This window comes from Molothrus ater, unplaced genomic scaffold, assembly GCF_012460135.2.
Source record: "Molothrus ater isolate BHLD 08-10-18 breed brown headed cowbird unplaced genomic scaffold, BPBGC_Mater_1.1 matUn_MA543, whole genome shotgun sequence".
Lineage (NCBI taxonomy): Eukaryota > Metazoa > Chordata > Aves > Passeriformes > Icteridae > Molothrus > Molothrus ater.
Genome location: NW_023416722.1, coordinates 1 through 18,280, shown reverse-complemented (window position 1 = coordinate 18,280; position 18,280 = coordinate 1). Strand labels below are relative to the sequence as shown.

The 18,280-nt window shown below is 54.5% G+C and overlaps 2 protein-coding genes across 2 annotated transcripts; both read left to right on the top strand.

Annotated features, from left to right (window-relative positions):
* Positions 1–6,836, top strand: LOC118701252 (serine/threonine-protein kinase PAK 3-like). Its single transcript, XM_036405885.2, has 13 exons — positions 1–79; positions 1,023–1,060; positions 1,500–1,626; positions 1,686–1,697; positions 2,592–2,726; positions 3,408–3,471; positions 4,103–4,151; positions 4,462–4,574; positions 4,834–4,951; positions 5,705–5,804; positions 6,066–6,262; positions 6,359–6,496; positions 6,735–6,836. The coding sequence occupies exons 1-13, from the start codon at positions 1–3 to the stop codon at positions 6,834–6,836; spliced, it is 1,272 nt and encodes a 423-aa protein (XP_036261778.2).
* Positions 6,837–10,143: 3,307 nt separating this feature from the next.
* LOC118701251 (serine/threonine-protein kinase PAK 3-like) lies at positions 10,144–16,979 on the top strand. Its single transcript, XM_036405884.2, has 13 exons — positions 10,144–10,222; positions 11,166–11,203; positions 11,643–11,769; positions 11,829–11,840; positions 12,735–12,869; positions 13,551–13,614; positions 14,246–14,294; positions 14,605–14,717; positions 14,977–15,094; positions 15,848–15,947; positions 16,209–16,405; positions 16,502–16,639; positions 16,878–16,979. The coding sequence occupies exons 1-13, from the start codon at positions 10,144–10,146 to the stop codon at positions 16,977–16,979; spliced, it is 1,272 nt and encodes a 423-aa protein (XP_036261777.2).
* Positions 16,980–18,280: the final 1,301 nt, after the last annotated feature.

The window sequence follows — 18,280 nt, the reverse complement described above, 5'->3', positions numbered from 1 at the left end:
ATGATCGGGCAGGTCTGTGCCGTGGTTTGCACGGTCTTTTCTGTTGTCTATTCTGGCTACTACCTGACCCAGCTGACTCGTAAGTAAAGGTTTCTCCTGGGGCTGGCATCACCCGGCTTTTGCTTCACTCTGCTCTTTATGCTGCAGCAGTGACCGAGTTTATTTGGGAACACAATGGCCATGAAGATGCCACCGCTTTGGTCAATGTCCTGCCAGCAGCATCAGCTAAAAAGGGGGCATCTGTGTACTGGGGGGCGGGTGCAGAGTATTTGCCCTGCAACCTGCAGCGGTTGCCTTCCCTCCCCGAGAGAGTGCGCGGCACTGGAGTCTGTCATTTCCTCCTCTTGCTGCTTCAAGCAAGACAAGCTGCTAATTGCAGACTCTGAGGGGAGATGCTCAGAAGTACTGCTAGCAACTCGGTGGCTCTCTCCAGGAGCGAAGGAAAGCACCTTTCGCTCCCAATTCTGCCCCTTAGAGGCCTTGGCTGCGTGACTTGAGCCCTTGATGGTGTGCCAAGACTGCGATTCCCTTGGCGATGCAGCACAAAGTCCAGTGCAGGGAGGGTTTGCTGCTGAGCCCAGCAGCTGTTCCTGGGCTGCTTCAGCAGGGAGCTGCCACAGCGAAGGGGCCCTTTGTGGAAGCTCTGCTGGGCTACCATCTTCAGCCAAGGCATGGGAATTAGGGCATGCCATTTAAAAGAATCTAGATCTAAAATGCAGGAAAGAGAAGAGGAAAATGCTGCTTGAGCTGTTGGGCACAAGGGAAGCTGAGAGTGTTGAAGAGCAAGGGGCATTTCCAGCAGCGTCTTTCTATTTCTCTCTTGGCAAAAGAGGCCCAAATGTAGACAGAGCCTACTCTAGCGTCCTTGTTGTTCTCTTGCCTGCTGTGGGAAAGAGCTGTTGCTCCGGGAGGCCTGTTGGGAAAGGGAAATGCTCTGTGTTGGGACTGCCTTGTGCTGCGGGAGTGGCCAGCACAGGCACTTTTCTAAGGGCCTCTGGTTCCTTTTCCCTTGCTGGCTGCAGGTCACCTGACACGCGGATGGAGGCAAGCCTGGCCTTTGGTGAGTGGCAAAGGAAGCTGTGACGTTGCTGGCGTGTGACAACAGGGCGGCAATTCTGCCAGCTTGGCCTCTTGCAGTCCAGTGTGGAGTGCCAGCGTGGGAGGCTGAAAGAAAGGCCAAGTGCCCCGTGGCATCAGCAGTAGCAAAGGGAGCACTGGCTGTTTGCTGATTTTGCAGGGAAGAGCCTTTCAAGAGATGAAAGGCAAATGGGACAGCTCCAAGGCATCTTGCTGCTTCTAGGCAGCAGGGAAGCTCAAATGCACAGCAAGATGGGAGTAGCACCTCATTCAGCCAACTTCCTGGGCTTTTCATGACTCAGAGTCCCACTTGTATCAAAGTCTACCATTTCCCCTTCTTCTGGGTCCTTTCCCAGCTCAACAGAAAGCAGCTCCTAAGGGATTGCCTTTTGCCCATCTCTCTCACGTCTGTCTGTCTGCAGGCCTCAACAGCAGGGTCAGCAGCTCCTCTGGCTGCCTCTGGCATTGAGGAAGAGGCTGAAGAGGAGCAAAGGAGCATCAAGACTCCAGCAGCTTTCTCTGCACAGCCTGAACTTGCAGAGCCAGTGAGTGGCAGCTGAGCATGGCACTGCCTTTGGTGCAGGGCCAGGCTTCCAGTTTTGGAGCAGCCCTTGGTGCTCGTGGCTGAAGATGCTGGCGGCTGTGTGCCTGCCGTGACCCAGTGCTGCTTCAGGCAAGCCAGGGAGTCCTGGCCAATGGGTTCTGAAGTTTGGCATTTAAGCTGGGATGCTGAGAGGGCCTGAGAATGTCTCTTGGCATCAGACAGGAGGCAGCATTCAATGATTCTCAGTGTAGAAGTCAGCCCCGTGTGCCCATTGTCAGTGCAGGCTGCCTGTGGTCAGCGGACGGAGCGGCCCAAAGACGCAGTTGCCGGCCTTGCAGGGGACCTGGCAGACACTGGCCCCTGGAAGGGACCTGCCCTCTCCATGGACTAATTAGCTTCAGGCTGTGCTTCACTTCCAGCCGGTCAGAGCAGCCTTTGCAGAGGAGAATCCTTGCCAGCCCTACATTGTGAAGGGCGGGTGGGTCTGGGCAGGGCAGGAAGGCGTCTCCGAAGGGCCGCTCCCTAAAGGCTGCCATGGACAGGGGCAATGCGTGAAAAAGATCAGAGAAGGGCCATGCTGCGGGCTTCTGAGCAGACCACTGCATGCCAGTTGCGGGCTGATTTCATTGCCCAGGGAAAGACAGGAGGAGGAAAGCAACAAGGCCCTGGGGAACTGCTCTGATGTCTTTCTGGATCTTGGCAGCCCCATCGATCCCTTGTTGCCAATGTCTTGCAGAAAAGCTGAAAACGTGGAGCATGGAGGTGGCCCTGAGGGGCTGGATCCAAGTAGCCTTTGGGCTTTTGCCAAAGTTGCCTTTGAGAAGGGGACATGGGAAACGCCCCAGCTGGAGAGGCCTGGGGGTGGCTGACAGCACCTTCCCAAGGCCTTGCTTTGGCCGTGCGCTGGGCGGGGCATGTGTGCCAGGCACCCTTCTGACGGGCAATCCTTTCTGGTCCCAGCTCAACACAGGCTCTGCAATTCAACCTGGTGCCGCTGGACCAGCGTGGCCTGCAGCAGCCAGCTCGCCCCCCGCTGCTGGCACTTCCTGCAGCCGCGCAGCCCAGCAGCCCGAGAGGAGGCAGGAGCAGGGCCGGAAGACACTGAGTGAGTCGGGTGCATTTCTTGTCTGCCAGAGCAGTGTGTTGTGTGCGTGTCTGGGGGTAGGCTGTGCCAGAAGTTGCCCCTCGGTCTCAGAGGCGCTTAGGCCTCTCGGCAGAAGCTGTTGTTGTGCTTTGAGGCAGCGCGGCAGCGCTCAGGGACTTCCTGCTGCCTGTGAGGGCGGCTGGGCCTGGCTTGGCTCTGCCTGGGCTGCCTTGTGTGCCAAAGACAAAAGCAGAGATTGTTTCTGCTTGAGCAGAAGGCTGGCACCTAGCAAGTGACTAGGCCCCAGGGAGCTCTCTGGCCCCAGCTGTTTTCGGGCTCCCGTTCTTGCACCTCCTCTGGCTCAGACACTTTGTGGCCCTGGCAGTGGACCTGCCAGTGATGGTGGGTGTGACTGCAGAGGCTGCAAAGGCCCTTGGTGACCTCTTAGGGCCCTCTTCTTAAGGTCTCATCATTTTGGCTTATGGCATGGGATGCTGCGCTTGAAAGAAATAAAGGCCTTCTTGGAAAGGCCACCTGATGAAAGGTGGAGAAGATGGCCCTCCCACTTGCTGGTCTCAGCAGCTGGAAGCCAGGGGACCGCAAAGGGCCCAGAGCTGCCGGCTGCGGGGCTGCCTTTGGGAGGGTGTGGGGAGCGGCGTCTCTGTGTGCGAGCGAGCGCCCTGCGCTGCTTTTGTCTTTCAGGGAGCATTGTGAGTCCGGGCCAGCCAATGAGCAAATACACGGCATTTGAAGAACTGGGACGAGGGTAAGCGTGGCCTCGGCTCCTTTTACAAAAGTGTGGGCCAGGTCTTTGGCTGGTGCAATATCAAGCGTGAAGTCAGGCAAGCTCCAATCACGGTCAGGCTCTGGCTTTACCTCCTGTCGCCTGCCTGGACTGCTGGGTCAGAGCAATGCGAAGGCCTCATCAAAGACAAGTTGATGCTGGCATTGTCTTGCTTGCAGCAAGGAGGAGCAGGAGCTGGGAAACGCTCTGGCCCTGCCGCTTTCTGGCCTGAAAGAGCACCTTGCCACTCAAGAAATGTCAGATTCTCAAGGACAGTCTTCTGACTCTAATTGTTGTCACTCTTTTGACACACACATGCATGCACACCCGCACAAGGAGGAGAGTTCCCCTTAGGTTTGGAAATGACCTGGCTGGGCGTGCGCCTTGGAGATTTCCAGCGGCCCTTGGTCTTCATGCTGCACCTTAGTGTTCCCTTGGACAGGCTGCCCCGCAGGGCAGAGGGCTCACGGGCCGACGTGCTGCTGGCCGAAGAGACGCCGCAGCCAGGCGTTTTCTAAGGAAGACGTGCAGGCAGCCTGGGGAGATCTGCTGCCTAGGCTTGATTTCAGTGCCAAGGGATAAAGGGCTCTTTCTGCTGCTTTTGTCTTTCCAGGGGCTTTGGAGCTGTTTATAAAGCCCTTGACACCAGCAGCGGACAACAGGTAAAGTGCCAACAGCCCCATGCCATTTTGCAGCTCCGGAGCGCTTTCCCCGCTGCTGTGAGCCCTGCCTGGAGGTTTGGGTGGCAGCTCCATGTCTGCAGCAGAGGCTGTTCCTCTGAAGTACACTCTAGGCTCAGGAGGCAGAATGCATTTGGGATGGCCTTTGGTGCTTCTGCTAAGCTCTGCTGTCGAGTGACAAGGCACTTTGGCCCAGCCCGCTGCCTCATTGCAGCAGCACTCGCTCCGTGCTGCTTGTGATCTCGAGCAGGGGGCGTCTTCTCAAGGTAAACGGTGGCCAATGTCATTTCAGGTGGCAATCAAGATCATGTCGCTTGAGGAGGAGATGTCCGAGGAGCTGGCTGCCAATGAAATCCTGGCCATGAGGGACAACAGGAGTCCCAATATCGTTGCCTACTTAGACAGGTTGGCCTATTCTCATGTCAATGTAGCTTTAGCTAGTGCAAGCCCGAAGAGACGATGCCCTTTGGTCCCTGGCAGAGAAGGGAGCTGGTGGTGATTTCTCTGCTGGTCTCCAGAGCGTGGGAGGAGTTGGAGCTGGTGATCATGAATCTCTTGTGGAACACGTAGCTTGGAGAGCAGTTGCAAAAACCTGGCTCGGGCCCCTGGCTGACTGAGGCTGTGCCCATTGCTGTCTCTCCATGCCGTGGTTTTCTTCTTTCAGCTACCTGGTGGATGCGGAGCTCTGGCTGGCCATGGAGTTCATGGACGGCGGCACCTTGTTTGATGTGCTCAGCGCGGTGTACCCGGAGGAAGGACAGATAGGCGCTGTCTGTCGGGAGGTGAGGGATCCCGCTTGTGCTTCCCCAAGCCTGCCCAGGATGCTGCTTGCCAGCTGGAGGTTAAGGACAGCTGGGATTTCTTGCTCTCACCTTTCTTTTGCTGCTGCTGCTGCTGCCTTGACCACACACAGGAGAAGAGCGAGCATGGGAAGTGAACTGCCTGCCGCTGTGCCCGCACTCCTCAGGCTCTGTTCTTGCACTCTTCCATCCTGTGTGTCCTCTGGCGCTGGTGCTGGCTCACTCGCTTGGTTTCACTTGCTTCCTCTTCTCAGCTTTGCCTGGGAATGTTAGCCTGGAGCCTGTCTGTCTGTCCTACATTCCTTGCCACGCGAAGGCAGCATGCAGGCGGCAGAATTTCAAGCTAAGGGCAAAGAGCTGTCCTCAGCTGCAAAGGCTAGCATTGCAGCCCGCATGGCGACGGATTCTGGAACAGCTCTAAGGTGCTGCTTCCTCCTCTGCTGCCACTAGGCTTCCCCAAAAATCTTTGCCGTGCCGCCTCCCAGCCAAAGGTGACGCGCTTCCTACCCAAGGCCAGCGGAACTTTTGGGAGCTTGGATGCCTTTGCTTGGAAATCGAGAAAAAACTTCCAAGAGTGTTGAAGCAGCAAGCTCTTCTTCGTGACAGCACCATGATGCTGTGCCCTCGCTCACAATTCCCTGAGAAAGCCATCAGTCCCGTCGAGCTCTTTCCTTTCTGGTGGGATGAAATCCGATCCTGTACGTTAACTTTCCCTCCCTCCTTTTTCTCTCTCAGTGCCTGCAAGGACTGCATTTCCTTCATTCCCGCCAAGTCATCCACAGAGACATCAAAAGCAACAACGTCCTTGTGGGCATGGATGGATCTGTCAAGTTGGGTGGGTATCCCTGCTGGGCTGCAGCATTTCCAGCACCTGCCGTGCGCTTGCATTTCGGTGACTGCCACTGGGGCAGAAGCGCCGCTTGGCCAGTGCGTGAGTGGCCGATGCCTTCTTTGCCTGGCTCCAGGCATGTGGAAGGAGAGCTCAGCTGCTTTTTCAGCTAGATTCAGCATGGCCTGGTCAGGCTTGGAGTGGGCAATGGTTTTGGCCGCTTTGCCAGTGGGAGCTGGCTTTGACAGGCTTTGTTTTTGGCCTCAGGTGACTTTGGCCTCTGTGCTCAGCTCAGCCCTGAGCGCAGCAAGCGCAGCTCCAGCGTCGGCACTCCCAGCTGGATGGCGCCGGAGGTGGTGAGAGGAGAAGCCTACGGCCCCAAAGTGGACATCTGGTCCCTGGGCATCATGGGGCTGGAAATGGTGGAAGGGGAAGCTCCTTACGAGCGGGAAGCCCGTCTCAGGGTAAGGTGCAGCTTAGCAAGAGGGCTCTGTGTGGAGAGAGCTGCTGTGGCTAGCAAAGGAGCAGGTGCAGTGTCCTCTTGCATCCATGTGCTGTAGGTTTTTGAACTGATAGAAAGGAACGGGCCCCCAAAACTGCAGAACCCCAGGCACCACTCGGCTCTCCTGCGCGACTTCCTCCGCTGCTGCCTGCAGGCAGATGAGGACAGGCGCTGGTCTGCCCAGGAGCTCCTGCAGGTAAGAAAAAGCAAAGGGGCAAAAAGCCCTGTCAGCTGAGGACACCTGCATGAAGGCATGAGGAGGAGTGTGGGCCACGTGGCGCAGACAGCTGCCAGCACAGCAAGGCGCAGGGGGACATGCTGCCCTCGGTGCTCTTTGTGTGTCTTCCTGGTAGCCAGGGAATCCTGCTTGAGCCCGTGAGGATGGGATCCTGGAAAGTAAGAGTTCCTTTCTTTGTTCTTTTTCCTCTGGGCAGCATCCCTTTGTCACCTCCAGCGATCCTGCCTCCAGCCTGGCTGCTCTGATCATCTCAGCCAAGCAAGTGCAGGAAGACTGGAGAGGAGACACCTGCGCCTGAGGAGGCCCTTATGCTCCGCCAGCCCAGAGGAGGGAAAAGGGGATGTGTCATCTTTAGGCAGAGCTCCAGCCATCCCCTGAGTATTAAGAGGAGCTGTGCCATAGATAGGAAATGTGATTATTTTTTCGTATTTGCTCAGTTTAGGTGTTTGGTTAGGTTAGGTAGGTAAGGTAAGGTAAGGTAAGGTAGGTAAGGTAAGTAAGGTAAGGTAAGGTAAGGTTAGGTTACGTTAGGGTAGGTTAGGTGAGGTTTGGTTAGGTGTGTGCTAGGTTCAATTTAAAGCTGTGTTGTTTTTTCTTTCTCCAAGAGATGAAAGTTTAAAAGAATTAGGAGATATAGGGATCACCATTTAAGGGCTATGGAACGTAGATAGCTTAGATAATAGAGGATTGTTTAGCTTAGAATAGAGTGTTTTTAATTTAGGCAAGCTCTGAGGTATCTTTGAAGTAGAAATGAAAGAATTGTCATAATAAGAATTAAGCTGTGAGAGGAAAAGCTGGGCTGCAGCCGAACTGGAGCCTGCAGGCGCTCCAAGCTGTCAACCTGAACAGGCCACCTTCAGGACAGAAGGATGAAGATGGAGAAGTGGCGAGGGGATACTTTGTTTCAGCCCGAGTGACAATAAAAGTCTAAAATATCCAGAGTGTTGTAAGACTCCCTTCCTTGCCAGGCTGTAGCTAAGTGGACGGTCCCCTTCAGAGGCCCAAAGAACATAGTGAGGTAAGCAGCTTTGCTTGCCTGAAGCGTGGAATGCCCGCGGGAAGCTGCCAGACTTGCGGGTAATGAACGCCAGGTAATGAGCTCACATTCAGGACAACACCAGGAGGCAGATGTGCACTCCTTTCTGGCCCTCTTGTCGTGAAGATGTCAGGGTGATCAGCAGGAATCACCATTTTGTTCCCAGCCTCCTCTCACTATGTCCCCTTTGGGATGGAATGGCATTCTCATAGCGGCATCTGGCCCTTCCTCCCTGCTTCTCTTTTCCCCCCTTTTCAGCCCAGAGCCCCAGGGACCATCTGGGCCAGCCTGATCCCCCACGGCTGTGTGCAACCACCAGGGCCTCCTGCACAGCCCCATTCCCACTCTGCTGCCTCCTTGGCCTTTTCCCACATCTGGGCCAGCCTGCTCTTGCCAGCTTTTGGGCACACACACACAGCATACCGCACCTGTCGGGGAGCAATTTGATGCAGGAGCCCCTGCTAAGCACGGCTCACCAGCCCGGCACTTTTCCCACCGAGCTGTGGCTCCATTTGGACTCCATCTGCTGGGATACCCTCTGTGAGGGACCGCTCAGGGACTGGATGCTCCCTGACTGGTGCCCACAGGCCTGATTTCCACGCCTCCCCATTCCTCCTAGCCCTAAGGCTGCCTCAGCCTTCTAAACACAATTTTTCTTACTCTAATGCCTTTCTGTGCTTTACTTCATGCTCTAAGCAGGAGTACCCAGTTTTGATTGTCTTTATCCTAGAATTAAGAACAATAAGTTGGAAGTGCTGCTAGAGTTTGTCATTTTAAACTTGAAGCAACTGCAAAAAGTAGAGAAGCTTTCGGTGCAGCTTTTCAGTTAATTTGAAGTCTCCTTCCTCTTCACTCAGTTTCAGCATATCTGTTGATTTTCCTCTGCTGTCATCTTTTAAGCTTCATCACTTGTCTATGGATCTGTAAAAAACCCCTGTCAACCCAGGGCAGATTTACTAGCCTTTGTATTTTTCCTCCTCTGGAAAAGCTGAGGCTCCTGTGATCTTCGCCTGTGATCTAGACTTGGATTCCCGTCTTGGCTCTGGCTAAGAGCAGAACAAATGGAATTTATTACCTGCTAGTAAGATCTGCTAGCAAAGGTCACAGTTAGAGCTAAGCATAAGGCTTCTCTCCCTCCGCCGAATACACATCTTTGTGTCTAGGCCTGGCGATGTCCAGGAGCACCTGGAAGCTACTGCCAAGGACAAAAGTCTCACTCTTGCTGGTTTTGACACGGAGTTTTTGGTAGGATTTTGATCTACATCTACAGTCATCTACAGGAACTGGATTTTTAGATACAAAGTGCCTTCAAGCAACATTTCTAAGCATAGTGGGCAAGGAAGTCCAGATACTAATGAGTTGTGGTTGGTTTTAACTCTGTGTAACATCTGGTACAATATCCCACAACGTGTTATTTTTGACTCTTTCAGGCATTTAAAACTCAGGCTTATTCTTGTCAACACTTTTCTTTCCTCCCTTCAGAAATCTGCATGCCTAGGTACTCAATTCTTTCTCAGTTTGTTGACAAGCTACCTGTCAGACGATAGTTGTCTCTTGATCCAGAGATGGGGAACTGTCACCATTAGGCCGGACGTGACATACACACGTGATCAGGGTCCAAGAAGAAAAAAGTTTTCTTTATTCTGCATGTTCTCCAGCTTCTACACTCTTAACAAAGCGTGATCTTAAGTCACTGACTACACCACAAGAACTTCTTATATCCATTGGTGCAAAGCAATTAACGTCAATAGAATTGGCAAAAGTTTTACAGAAATTTATAAGGTAAGTATACACATCTACTTAGGCACTAGTCTAGCTTACGAAAATTTCATCTCTCTTTACTAATCGGTTTCCATGCTGACGGCCTTGTCTTCTTCCTTGCTATGGATACACTCAAAACCCATCAATTGGGATGTCTTCTATGAACTCAGCTTTGCTTGCAGGCCAGCTGTCAAGCCCCTCCATAGGTCAGCACGCACCCGCGTGCTCGAGAAGTGACTGCAGCCTAAAATACTCCTGGAAATTTATTATCTTTGCTTCTTTTCCCCCCTAAATGTCATTGAAGAAGTGAGACTTTTCAGAACCAGCTACCATGCCACCTAGAAGAAGCAGACTTTTGCTTTCAGTCAAAGCTTTTGGGACCAAAAGGCGCGTTTGCTTGGATTCCTTGGATGCCGCTTGGGTTGGCCCATTTTCTGAGTTCCCCTGGGACGCCTTGAGCACTGCCTTATGGACTGGGAGGACATTTTCTGCTGCTTTATGAGTGAGGAGAACTTCCCAGGCTTTTCTTTCGCATCAGCTATACAGAAGGTTGCCTTGCTGGGCACAAGAAAGCCATAGAACAGCTGCTATTGTGAGGTCAAGGGAGCGGTGCCACGTCACAGTGCTGTCAGCACAGCGTTGCCCCGGTGCACGCAAGGCCTGCTTGTCCAGAGCGGCTCTTCTGCTCGCTCCCTGCAGGAGGATCCTTGTGCTCAAGGAGTTCTCAGCAGACGGCCTGCACCCCGAGAGGAGTCTGGGCTTTGCCTTGGCTGGCATCCAGTGTGCAAACCCGCACAGCGCTGCCAAAATGATCGGGCAGGTCTGTGCCGTGGTTTGCACGGTCTTTTCTGTTGTCTATTCTGGCTACTACCTGACCCAGCTGACTCGTAAGTAAAGGTTTCTCCTGGGGCTGGCATCACCCGGCTTTTGCTTCACTCTGCTCTTTATGCTGCAGCAGTGACCGAGTTTATTTGGGAACACAATGGCCATGAAGATGCCACCGCTTTGGTCAATGTCCTGCCAGCAGCATCAGCTAAAAAGGGGGCATCTGTGTACTGGGGGGCGGGTGCAGAGTATTTGCCCTGCAACCTGCAGCGGTTGCCTTCCCTCCCCGAGAGAGTGCGCGGCACTGGAGTCTGTCATTTCCTCCTCTTGCTGCTTCAAGCAAGACAAGCTGCTAATTGCAGACTCTGAGGGGAGATGCTCAGAAGTACTGCTAGCAACTCGGTGGCTCTCTCCAGGAGCGAAGGAAAGCACCTTTCGCTCCCAATTCTGCCCCTTAGAGGCCTTGGCTGCGTGACTTGAGCCCTTGATGGTGTGCCAAGACTGCGATTCCCTTGGCGATGCAGCACAAAGTCCAGTGCAGGGAGGGTTTGCTGCTGAGCCCAGCAGCTGTTCCTGGGCTGCTTCAGCAGGGAGCTGCCACAGCGAAGGGGCCCTTTGTGGAAGCTCTGCTGGGCTACCATCTTCAGCCAAGGCATGGGAATTAGGGCATGCCATTTAAAAGAATCTAGATCTAAAATGCAGGAAAGAGAAGAGGAAAATGCTGCTTGAGCTGTTGGGCACAAGGGAAGCTGAGAGTGTTGAAGAGCAAGGGGCATTTCCAGCAGCGTCTTTCTATTTCTCTCTTGGCAAAAGAGGCCCAAATGTAGACAGAGCCTACTCTAGCGTCCTTGTTGTTCTCTTGCCTGCTGTGGGAAAGAGCTGTTGCTCCGGGAGGCCTGTTGGGAAAGGGAAATGCTCTGTGTTGGGACTGCCTTGTGCTGCGGGAGTGGCCAGCACAGGCACTTTTCTAAGGGCCTCTGGTTCCTTTTCCCTTGCTGGCTGCAGGTCACCTGACACGCGGATGGAGGCAAGCCTGGCCTTTGGTGAGTGGCAAAGGAAGCTGTGACGTTGCTGGCGTGTGACAACAGGGCGGCAATTCTGCCAGCTTGGCCTCTTGCAGTCCAGTGTGGAGTGCCAGCGTGGGAGGCTGAAAGAAAGGCCAAGTGCCCCGTGGCATCAGCAGTAGCAAAGGGAGCACTGGCTGTTTGCTGATTTTGCAGGGAAGAGCCTTTCAAGAGATGAAAGGCAAATGGGACAGCTCCAAGGCATCTTGCTGCTTCTAGGCAGCAGGGAAGCTCAAATGCACAGCAAGATGGGAGTAGCACCTCATTCAGCCAACTTCCTGGGCTTTTCATGACTCAGAGTCCCACTTGTATCAAAGTCTACCATTTCCCCTTCTTCTGGGTCCTTTCCCAGCTCAACAGAAAGCAGCTCCTAAGGGATTGCCTTTTGCCCATCTCTCTCACGTCTGTCTGTCTGCAGGCCTCAACAGCAGGGTCAGCAGCTCCTCTGGCTGCCTCTGGCATTGAGGAAGAGGCTGAAGAGGAGCAAAGGAGCATCAAGACTCCAGCAGCTTTCTCTGCACAGCCTGAACTTGCAGAGCCAGTGAGTGGCAGCTGAGCATGGCACTGCCTTTGGTGCAGGGCCAGGCTTCCAGTTTTGGAGCAGCCCTTGGTGCTCGTGGCTGAAGATGCTGGCGGCTGTGTGCCTGCCGTGACCCAGTGCTGCTTCAGGCAAGCCAGGGAGTCCTGGCCAATGGGTTCTGAAGTTTGGCATTTAAGCTGGGATGCTGAGAGGGCCTGAGAATGTCTCTTGGCATCAGACAGGAGGCAGCATTCAATGATTCTCAGTGTAGAAGTCAGCCCCGTGTGCCCATTGTCAGTGCAGGCTGCCTGTGGTCAGCGGACGGAGCGGCCCAAAGACGCAGTTGCCGGCCTTGCAGGGGACCTGGCAGACACTGGCCCCTGGAAGGGACCTGCCCTCTCCATGGACTAATTAGCTTCAGGCTGTGCTTCACTTCCAGCCGGTCAGAGCAGCCTTTGCAGAGGAGAATCCTTGCCAGCCCTACATTGTGAAGGGCGGGTGGGTCTGGGCAGGGCAGGAAGGCGTCTCCGAAGGGCCGCTCCCTAAAGGCTGCCATGGACAGGGGCAATGCGTGAAAAAGATCAGAGAAGGGCCATGCTGCGGGCTTCTGAGCAGACCACTGCATGCCAGTTGCGGGCTGATTTCATTGCCCAGGGAAAGACAGGAGGAGGAAAGCAACAAGGCCCTGGGGAACTGCTCTGATGTCTTTCTGGATCTTGGCAGCCCCATCGATCCCTTGTTGCCAATGTCTTGCAGAAAAGCTGAAAACGTGGAGCATGGAGGTGGCCCTGAGGGGCTGGATCCAAGTAGCCTTTGGGCTTTTGCCAAAGTTGCCTTTGAGAAGGGGACATGGGAAACGCCCCAGCTGGAGAGGCCTGGGGGTGGCTGACAGCACCTTCCCAAGGCCTTGCTTTGGCCGTGCGCTGGGCGGGGCATGTGTGCCAGGCACCCTTCTGACGGGCAATCCTTTCTGGTCCCAGCTCAACACAGGCTCTGCAATTCAACCTGGTGCCGCTGGACCAGCGTGGCCTGCAGCAGCCAGCTCGCCCCCCGCTGCTGGCACTTCCTGCAGCCGCGCAGCCCAGCAGCCCGAGAGGAGGCAGGAGCAGGGCCGGAAGACACTGAGTGAGTCGGGTGCATTTCTTGTCTGCCAGAGCAGTGTGTTGTGTGCGTGTCTGGGGGTAGGCTGTGCCAGAAGTTGCCCCTCGGTCTCAGAGGCGCTTAGGCCTCTCGGCAGAAGCTGTTGTTGTGCTTTGAGGCAGCGCGGCAGCGCTCAGGGACTTCCTGCTGCCTGTGAGGGCGGCTGGGCCTGGCTTGGCTCTGCCTGGGCTGCCTTGTGTGCCAAAGACAAAAGCAGAGATTGTTTCTGCTTGAGCAGAAGGCTGGCACCTAGCAAGTGACTAGGCCCCAGGGAGCTCTCTGGCCCCAGCTGTTTTCGGGCTCCCGTTCTTGCACCTCCTCTGGCTCAGACACTTTGTGGCCCTGGCAGTGGACCTGCCAGTGATGGTGGGTGTGACTGCAGAGGCTGCAAAGGCCCTTGGTGACCTCTTAGGGCCCTCTTCTTAAGGTCTCATCATTTTGGCTTATGGCATGGGATGCTGCGCTTGAAAGAAATAAAGGCCTTCTTGGAAAGGCCACCTGATGAAAGGTGGAGAAGATGGCCCTCCCACTTGCTGGTCTCAGCAGCTGGAAGCCAGGGGACCGCAAAGGGCCCAGAGCTGCCGGCTGCGGGGCTGCCTTTGGGAGGGTGTGGGGAGCGGCGTCTCTGTGTGCGAGCGAGCGCCCTGCGCTGCTTTTGTCTTTCAGGGAGCATTGTGAGTCCGGGCCAGCCAATGAGCAAATACACGGCATTTGAAGAACTGGGACGAGGGTAAGCGTGGCCTCGGCTCCTTTTACAAAAGTGTGGGCCAGGTCTTTGGCTGGTGCAATATCAAGCGTGAAGTCAGGCAAGCTCCAATCACGGTCAGGCTCTGGCTTTACCTCCTGTCGCCTGCCTGGACTGCTGGGTCAGAGCAATGCGAAGGCCTCATCAAAGACAAGTTGATGCTGGCATTGTCTTGCTTGCAGCAAGGAGGAGCAGGAGCTGGGAAACGCTCTGGCCCTGCCGCTTTCTGGCCTGAAAGAGCACCTTGCCACTCAAGAAATGTCAGATTCTCAAGGACAGTCTTCTGACTCTAATTGTTGTCACTCTTTTGACACACACATGCATGCACACCCGCACAAGGAGGAGAGTTCCCCTTAGGTTTGGAAATGACCTGGCTGGGCGTGCGCCTTGGAGATTTCCAGCGGCCCTTGGTCTTCATGCTGCACCTTAGTGTTCCCTTGGACAGGCTGCCCCGCAGGGCAGAGGGCTCACGGGCCGACGTGCTGCTGGCCGAAGAGACGCCGCAGCCAGGCGTTTTCTAAGGAAGACGTGCAGGCAGCCTGGGGAGATCTGCTGCCTAGGCTTGATTTCAGTGCCAAGGGATAAAGGGCTCTTTCTGCTGCTTTTGTCTTTCCAGGGGCTTTGGAGCTGTTTATAAAGCCCTTGACACCAGCAGCGGACAACAGGTAAAGTGCCAACAGCCCCATGCCATTTTGCAGCTCCGGAGCGCTTTCCCCGCTGCTGTGAGCCCTGCCTGGAGGTTTGGGTGGCAGCTCCATGTCTGCAGCAGAGGCTGTTCCTCTGAAGTACACTCTAGGCTCAGGAGGCAGAATGCATTTGGGATGGCCTTTGGTGCTTCTGCTAAGCTCTGCTGTCGAGTGACAAGGCACTTTGGCCCAGCCCGCTGCCTCATTGCAGCAGCACTCGCTCCGTGCTGCTTGTGATCTCGAGCAGGGGGCGTCTTCTCAAGGTAAACGGTGGCCAATGTCATTTCAGGTGGCAATCAAGATCATGTCGCTTGAGGAGGAGATGTCCGAGGAGCTGGCTGCCAATGAAATCCTGGCCATGAGGGACAACAGGAGTCCCAATATCGTTGCCTACTTAGACAGGTTGGCCTATTCTCATGTCAATGTAGCTTTAGCTAGTGCAAGCCCGAAGAGACGATGCCCTTTGGTCCCTGGCAGAGAAGGGAGCTGGTGGTGATTTCTCTGCTGGTCTCCAGAGCGTGGGAGGAGTTGGAGCTGGTGATCATGAATCTCTTGTGGAACACGTAGCTTGGAGAGCAGTTGCAAAAACCTGGCTCGGGCCCCTGGCTGACTGAGGCTGTGCCCATTGCTGTCTCTCCATGCCGTGGTTTTCTTCTTTCAGCTACCTGGTGGATGCGGAGCTCTGGCTGGCCATGGAGTTCATGGACGGCGGCACCTTGTTTGATGTGCTCAGCGCGGTGTACCCGGAGGAAGGACAGATAGGCGCTGTCTGTCGGGAGGTGAGGGATCCCGCTTGTGCTTCCCCAAGCCTGCCCAGGATGCTGCTTGCCAGCTGGAGGTTAAGGACAGCTGGGATTTCTTGCTCTCACCTTTCTTTTGCTGCTGCTGCTGCTGCCTTGACCACACACAGGAGAAGAGCGAGCATGGGAAGTGAACTGCCTGCCGCTGTGCCCGCACTCCTCAGGCTCTGTTCTTGCACTCTTCCATCCTGTGTGTCCTCTGGCGCTGGTGCTGGCTCACTCGCTTGGTTTCACTTGCTTCCTCTTCTCAGCTTTGCCTGGGAATGTTAGCCTGGAGCCTGTCTGTCTGTCCTACATTCCTTGCCACGCGAAGGCAGCATGCAGGCGGCAGAATTTCAAGCTAAGGGCAAAGAGCTGTCCTCAGCTGCAAAGGCTAGCATTGCAGCCCGCATGGCGACGGATTCTGGAACAGCTCTAAGGTGCTGCTTCCTCCTCTGCTGCCACTAGGCTTCCCCAAAAATCTTTGCCGTGCCGCCTCCCAGCCAAAGGTGACGCGCTTCCTACCCAAGGCCAGCGGAACTTTTGGGAGCTTGGATGCCTTTGCTTGGAAATCGAGAAAAAACTTCCAAGAGTGTTGAAGCAGCAAGCTCTTCTTCGTGACAGCACCATGATGCTGTGCCCTCGCTCACAATTCCCTGAGAAAGCCATCAGTCCCGTCGAGCTCTTTCCTTTCTGGTGGGATGAAATCCGATCCTGTACGTTAACTTTCCCTCCCTCCTTTTTCTCTCTCAGTGCCTGCAAGGACTGCATTTCCTTCATTCCCGCCAAGTCATCCACAGAGACATCAAAAGCAACAACGTCCTTGTGGGCATGGATGGATCTGTCAAGTTGGGTGGGTATCCCTGCTGGGCTGCAGCATTTCCAGCACCTGCCGTGCGCTTGCATTTCGGTGACTGCCACTGGGGCAGAAGCGCCGCTTGGCCAGTGCGTGAGTGGCCGATGCCTTCTTTGCCTGGCTCCAGGCATGTGGAAGGAGAGCTCAGCTGCTTTTTCAGCTAGATTCAGCATGGCCTGGTCAGGCTTGGAGTGGGCAATGGTTTTGGCCGCTTTGCCAGTGGGAGCTGGCTTTGACAGGCTTTGTTTTTGGCCTCAGGTGACTTTGGCCTCTGTGCTCAGCTCAGCCCTGAGCGCAGCAAGCGCAGCTCCAGCGTCGGCACTCCCAGCTGGATGGCGCCGGAGGTGGTGAGAGGAGAAGCCTACGGCCCCAAAGTGGACATCTGGTCCCTGGGCATCATGGGGCTGGAAATGGTGGAAGGGGAAGCTCCTTACGAGCGGGAAGCCCGTCTCAGGGTAAGGTGCAGCTTAGCAAGAGGGCTCTGTGTGGAGAGAGCTGCTGTGGCTAGCAAAGGAGCAGGTGCAGTGTCCTCTTGCATCCATGTGCTGTAGGTTTTTGAACTGATAGAAAGGAACGGGCCCCCAAAACTGCAGAACCCCAGGCACCACTCGGCTCTCCTGCGCGACTTCCTCCGCTGCTGCCTGCAGGCAGATGAGGACAGGCGCTGGTCTGCCCAGGAGCTCCTGCAGGTAAGAAAAAGCAAAGGGGCAAAAAGCCCTGTCAGCTGAGGACACCTGCATGAAGGCATGAGGAGGAGTGTGGGCCACGTGGCGCAGACAGCTGCCAGCACAGCAAGGCGCAGGGGGACATGCTGCCCTCGGTGCTCTTTGTGTGTCTTCCTGGTAGCCAGGGAATCCTGCTTGAGCCCGTGAGGATGGGATCCTGGAAAGTAAGAGTTCCTTTCTTTGTTCTTTTTCCTCTGGGCAGCATCCCTTTGTCACCTCCAGCGATCCTGCCTCCAGCCTGGCTGCTCTGATCATCTCAGCCAAGCAAGTGCAGGAAGACTGGAGAGGAGACACCTGCGCCTGAGGAGGCCCTTATGCTCCGCCAGCCCAGAGGAGGGAAAAGGGGATGTGTCATCTTTAGGCAGAGCTCCAGCCATCCCCTGAGTATTAAGAGGAGCTGTGCCATAGATAGGAAATGTGATTATTTTTTCGTATTTGCTCAGTTTAGGTGTTTGGTTAGGTTAGGTAAGGTAAGGTAAGTAAGGTAAGGTAAGGTAAGGTTAGGTTACGTTAGGGTAGGTTAGGTGAGGTTTGGTTAGGTGTGTGCTAGGTTCAATTTAAAGCTGTGTTGTTTTTTCTTTCTCCAAGAGATGAAAGTTTAAAAGAATTAGGAGATATAGGGATCACCATTTAAGGGCTATGGAACGTAGATAGCTTAGATAATAGAGGATTGTTTAGCTTAGAATAGAGTGTTTTTAATTTAGGCAAGCTCTGAGGTATCTTTGAAGTAGAAATGAAAGAATTGTCATAATAAGAATTAAGCTGTGAGAGGAAAAGCTGGGCTGCAGCCGAACTGGAGCCTGCAGGCGCTCCAAGCTGTCAACCTGAACAGGCCACCTTCAGGACAGAAGGATGAAGATGGAGAAGTGGCGAGGGGATACTTTGTTTCAGCCCGAGTGACAATAAAAGTCTAAAATATCCAGAGTGTTGTAAGACTCCCTTCCTTGCCAGGCTGTAGCTAAGTGGACGGTCCCCTTCAGAGGCCCAAAGAACATAGTGAGGTAAGCAGCTTTGCTTGCCTGAAGCGTGGAATGCCCGCGGGAAGCTGCCAGACTTGCGGGTAATGAACGCCAGGTAATGAGCTCACATTCAGGACAACACCAGGAGGCAGATGTGCACTCCTTTCTGGCCCTCTTGTCGTGAAGATGTCAGGGTGATCAGCAGGAATGACCATTTTGTTCCCAGTGCCTCTCTCACTATGTCACCTATGGGATGGAATGGCATTCTATAGCGGATCTGGCCTTCCTCCCTGCTTCTCGTTTCCTCTGTTGAAGATTGCAATGCAATTGTTTTCCTTGCCATGTCTATGGCAGATTACATTTTTCAAGTGGGCAGTTTGTCTTTCTCTCTCTTTTTAGTGACATTCACACCACTCTGAGGGGGACATCTGCTGATTACAGACCATTGAATTTCACTGCATGGCTGATAAGGACTAAAACATCCATTGTGAGATGCTCTGCCAGAGGGAGGAGCCAGCATTGCTCCCCAGATATAATCCAGAAGTTCTTGAGACACCACACGGCTTTTCTCAGTGATTCCTAGAGAAACTGAGCTCTTTTTCCACTGGATCTTCAGAGGAAGAATAATCCATCTCTATAGATCCCC

Bases quoted from the DNA above. Each gene is read 5' to 3' on its own strand.
- LOC118701252 (XM_036405885.2), top strand. From the start codon at position 1: ATGATCGGGCAGGTCTGTGCCGTGGTTTGCACGGTCTTTTCTGTTGTC. The intron at 80-1,022 runs GTAAGTAAAGGT...TGCTGGCTGCAG, and splicing joins CTACCTGACCCAGCTGACTC to GTCACCTGACACGCGGATGG. The intron at 1,061-1,499 runs GTGAGTGGCAAA...GTCTGTCTGCAG, and splicing joins GGAGGCAAGCCTGGCCTTTG to GCCTCAACAGCAGGGTCAGC.
- LOC118701251 (XM_036405884.2), top strand. From the start codon at position 10,144: ATGATCGGGCAGGTCTGTGCCGTGGTTTGCACGGTCTTTTCTGTTGTC. The intron at 10,223-11,165 runs GTAAGTAAAGGT...TGCTGGCTGCAG, and splicing joins CTACCTGACCCAGCTGACTC to GTCACCTGACACGCGGATGG. The intron at 15,095-15,847 runs GTGAGGGATCCC...TTTCTCTCTCAG, and splicing joins TAGGCGCTGTCTGTCGGGAG to TGCCTGCAAGGACTGCATTT.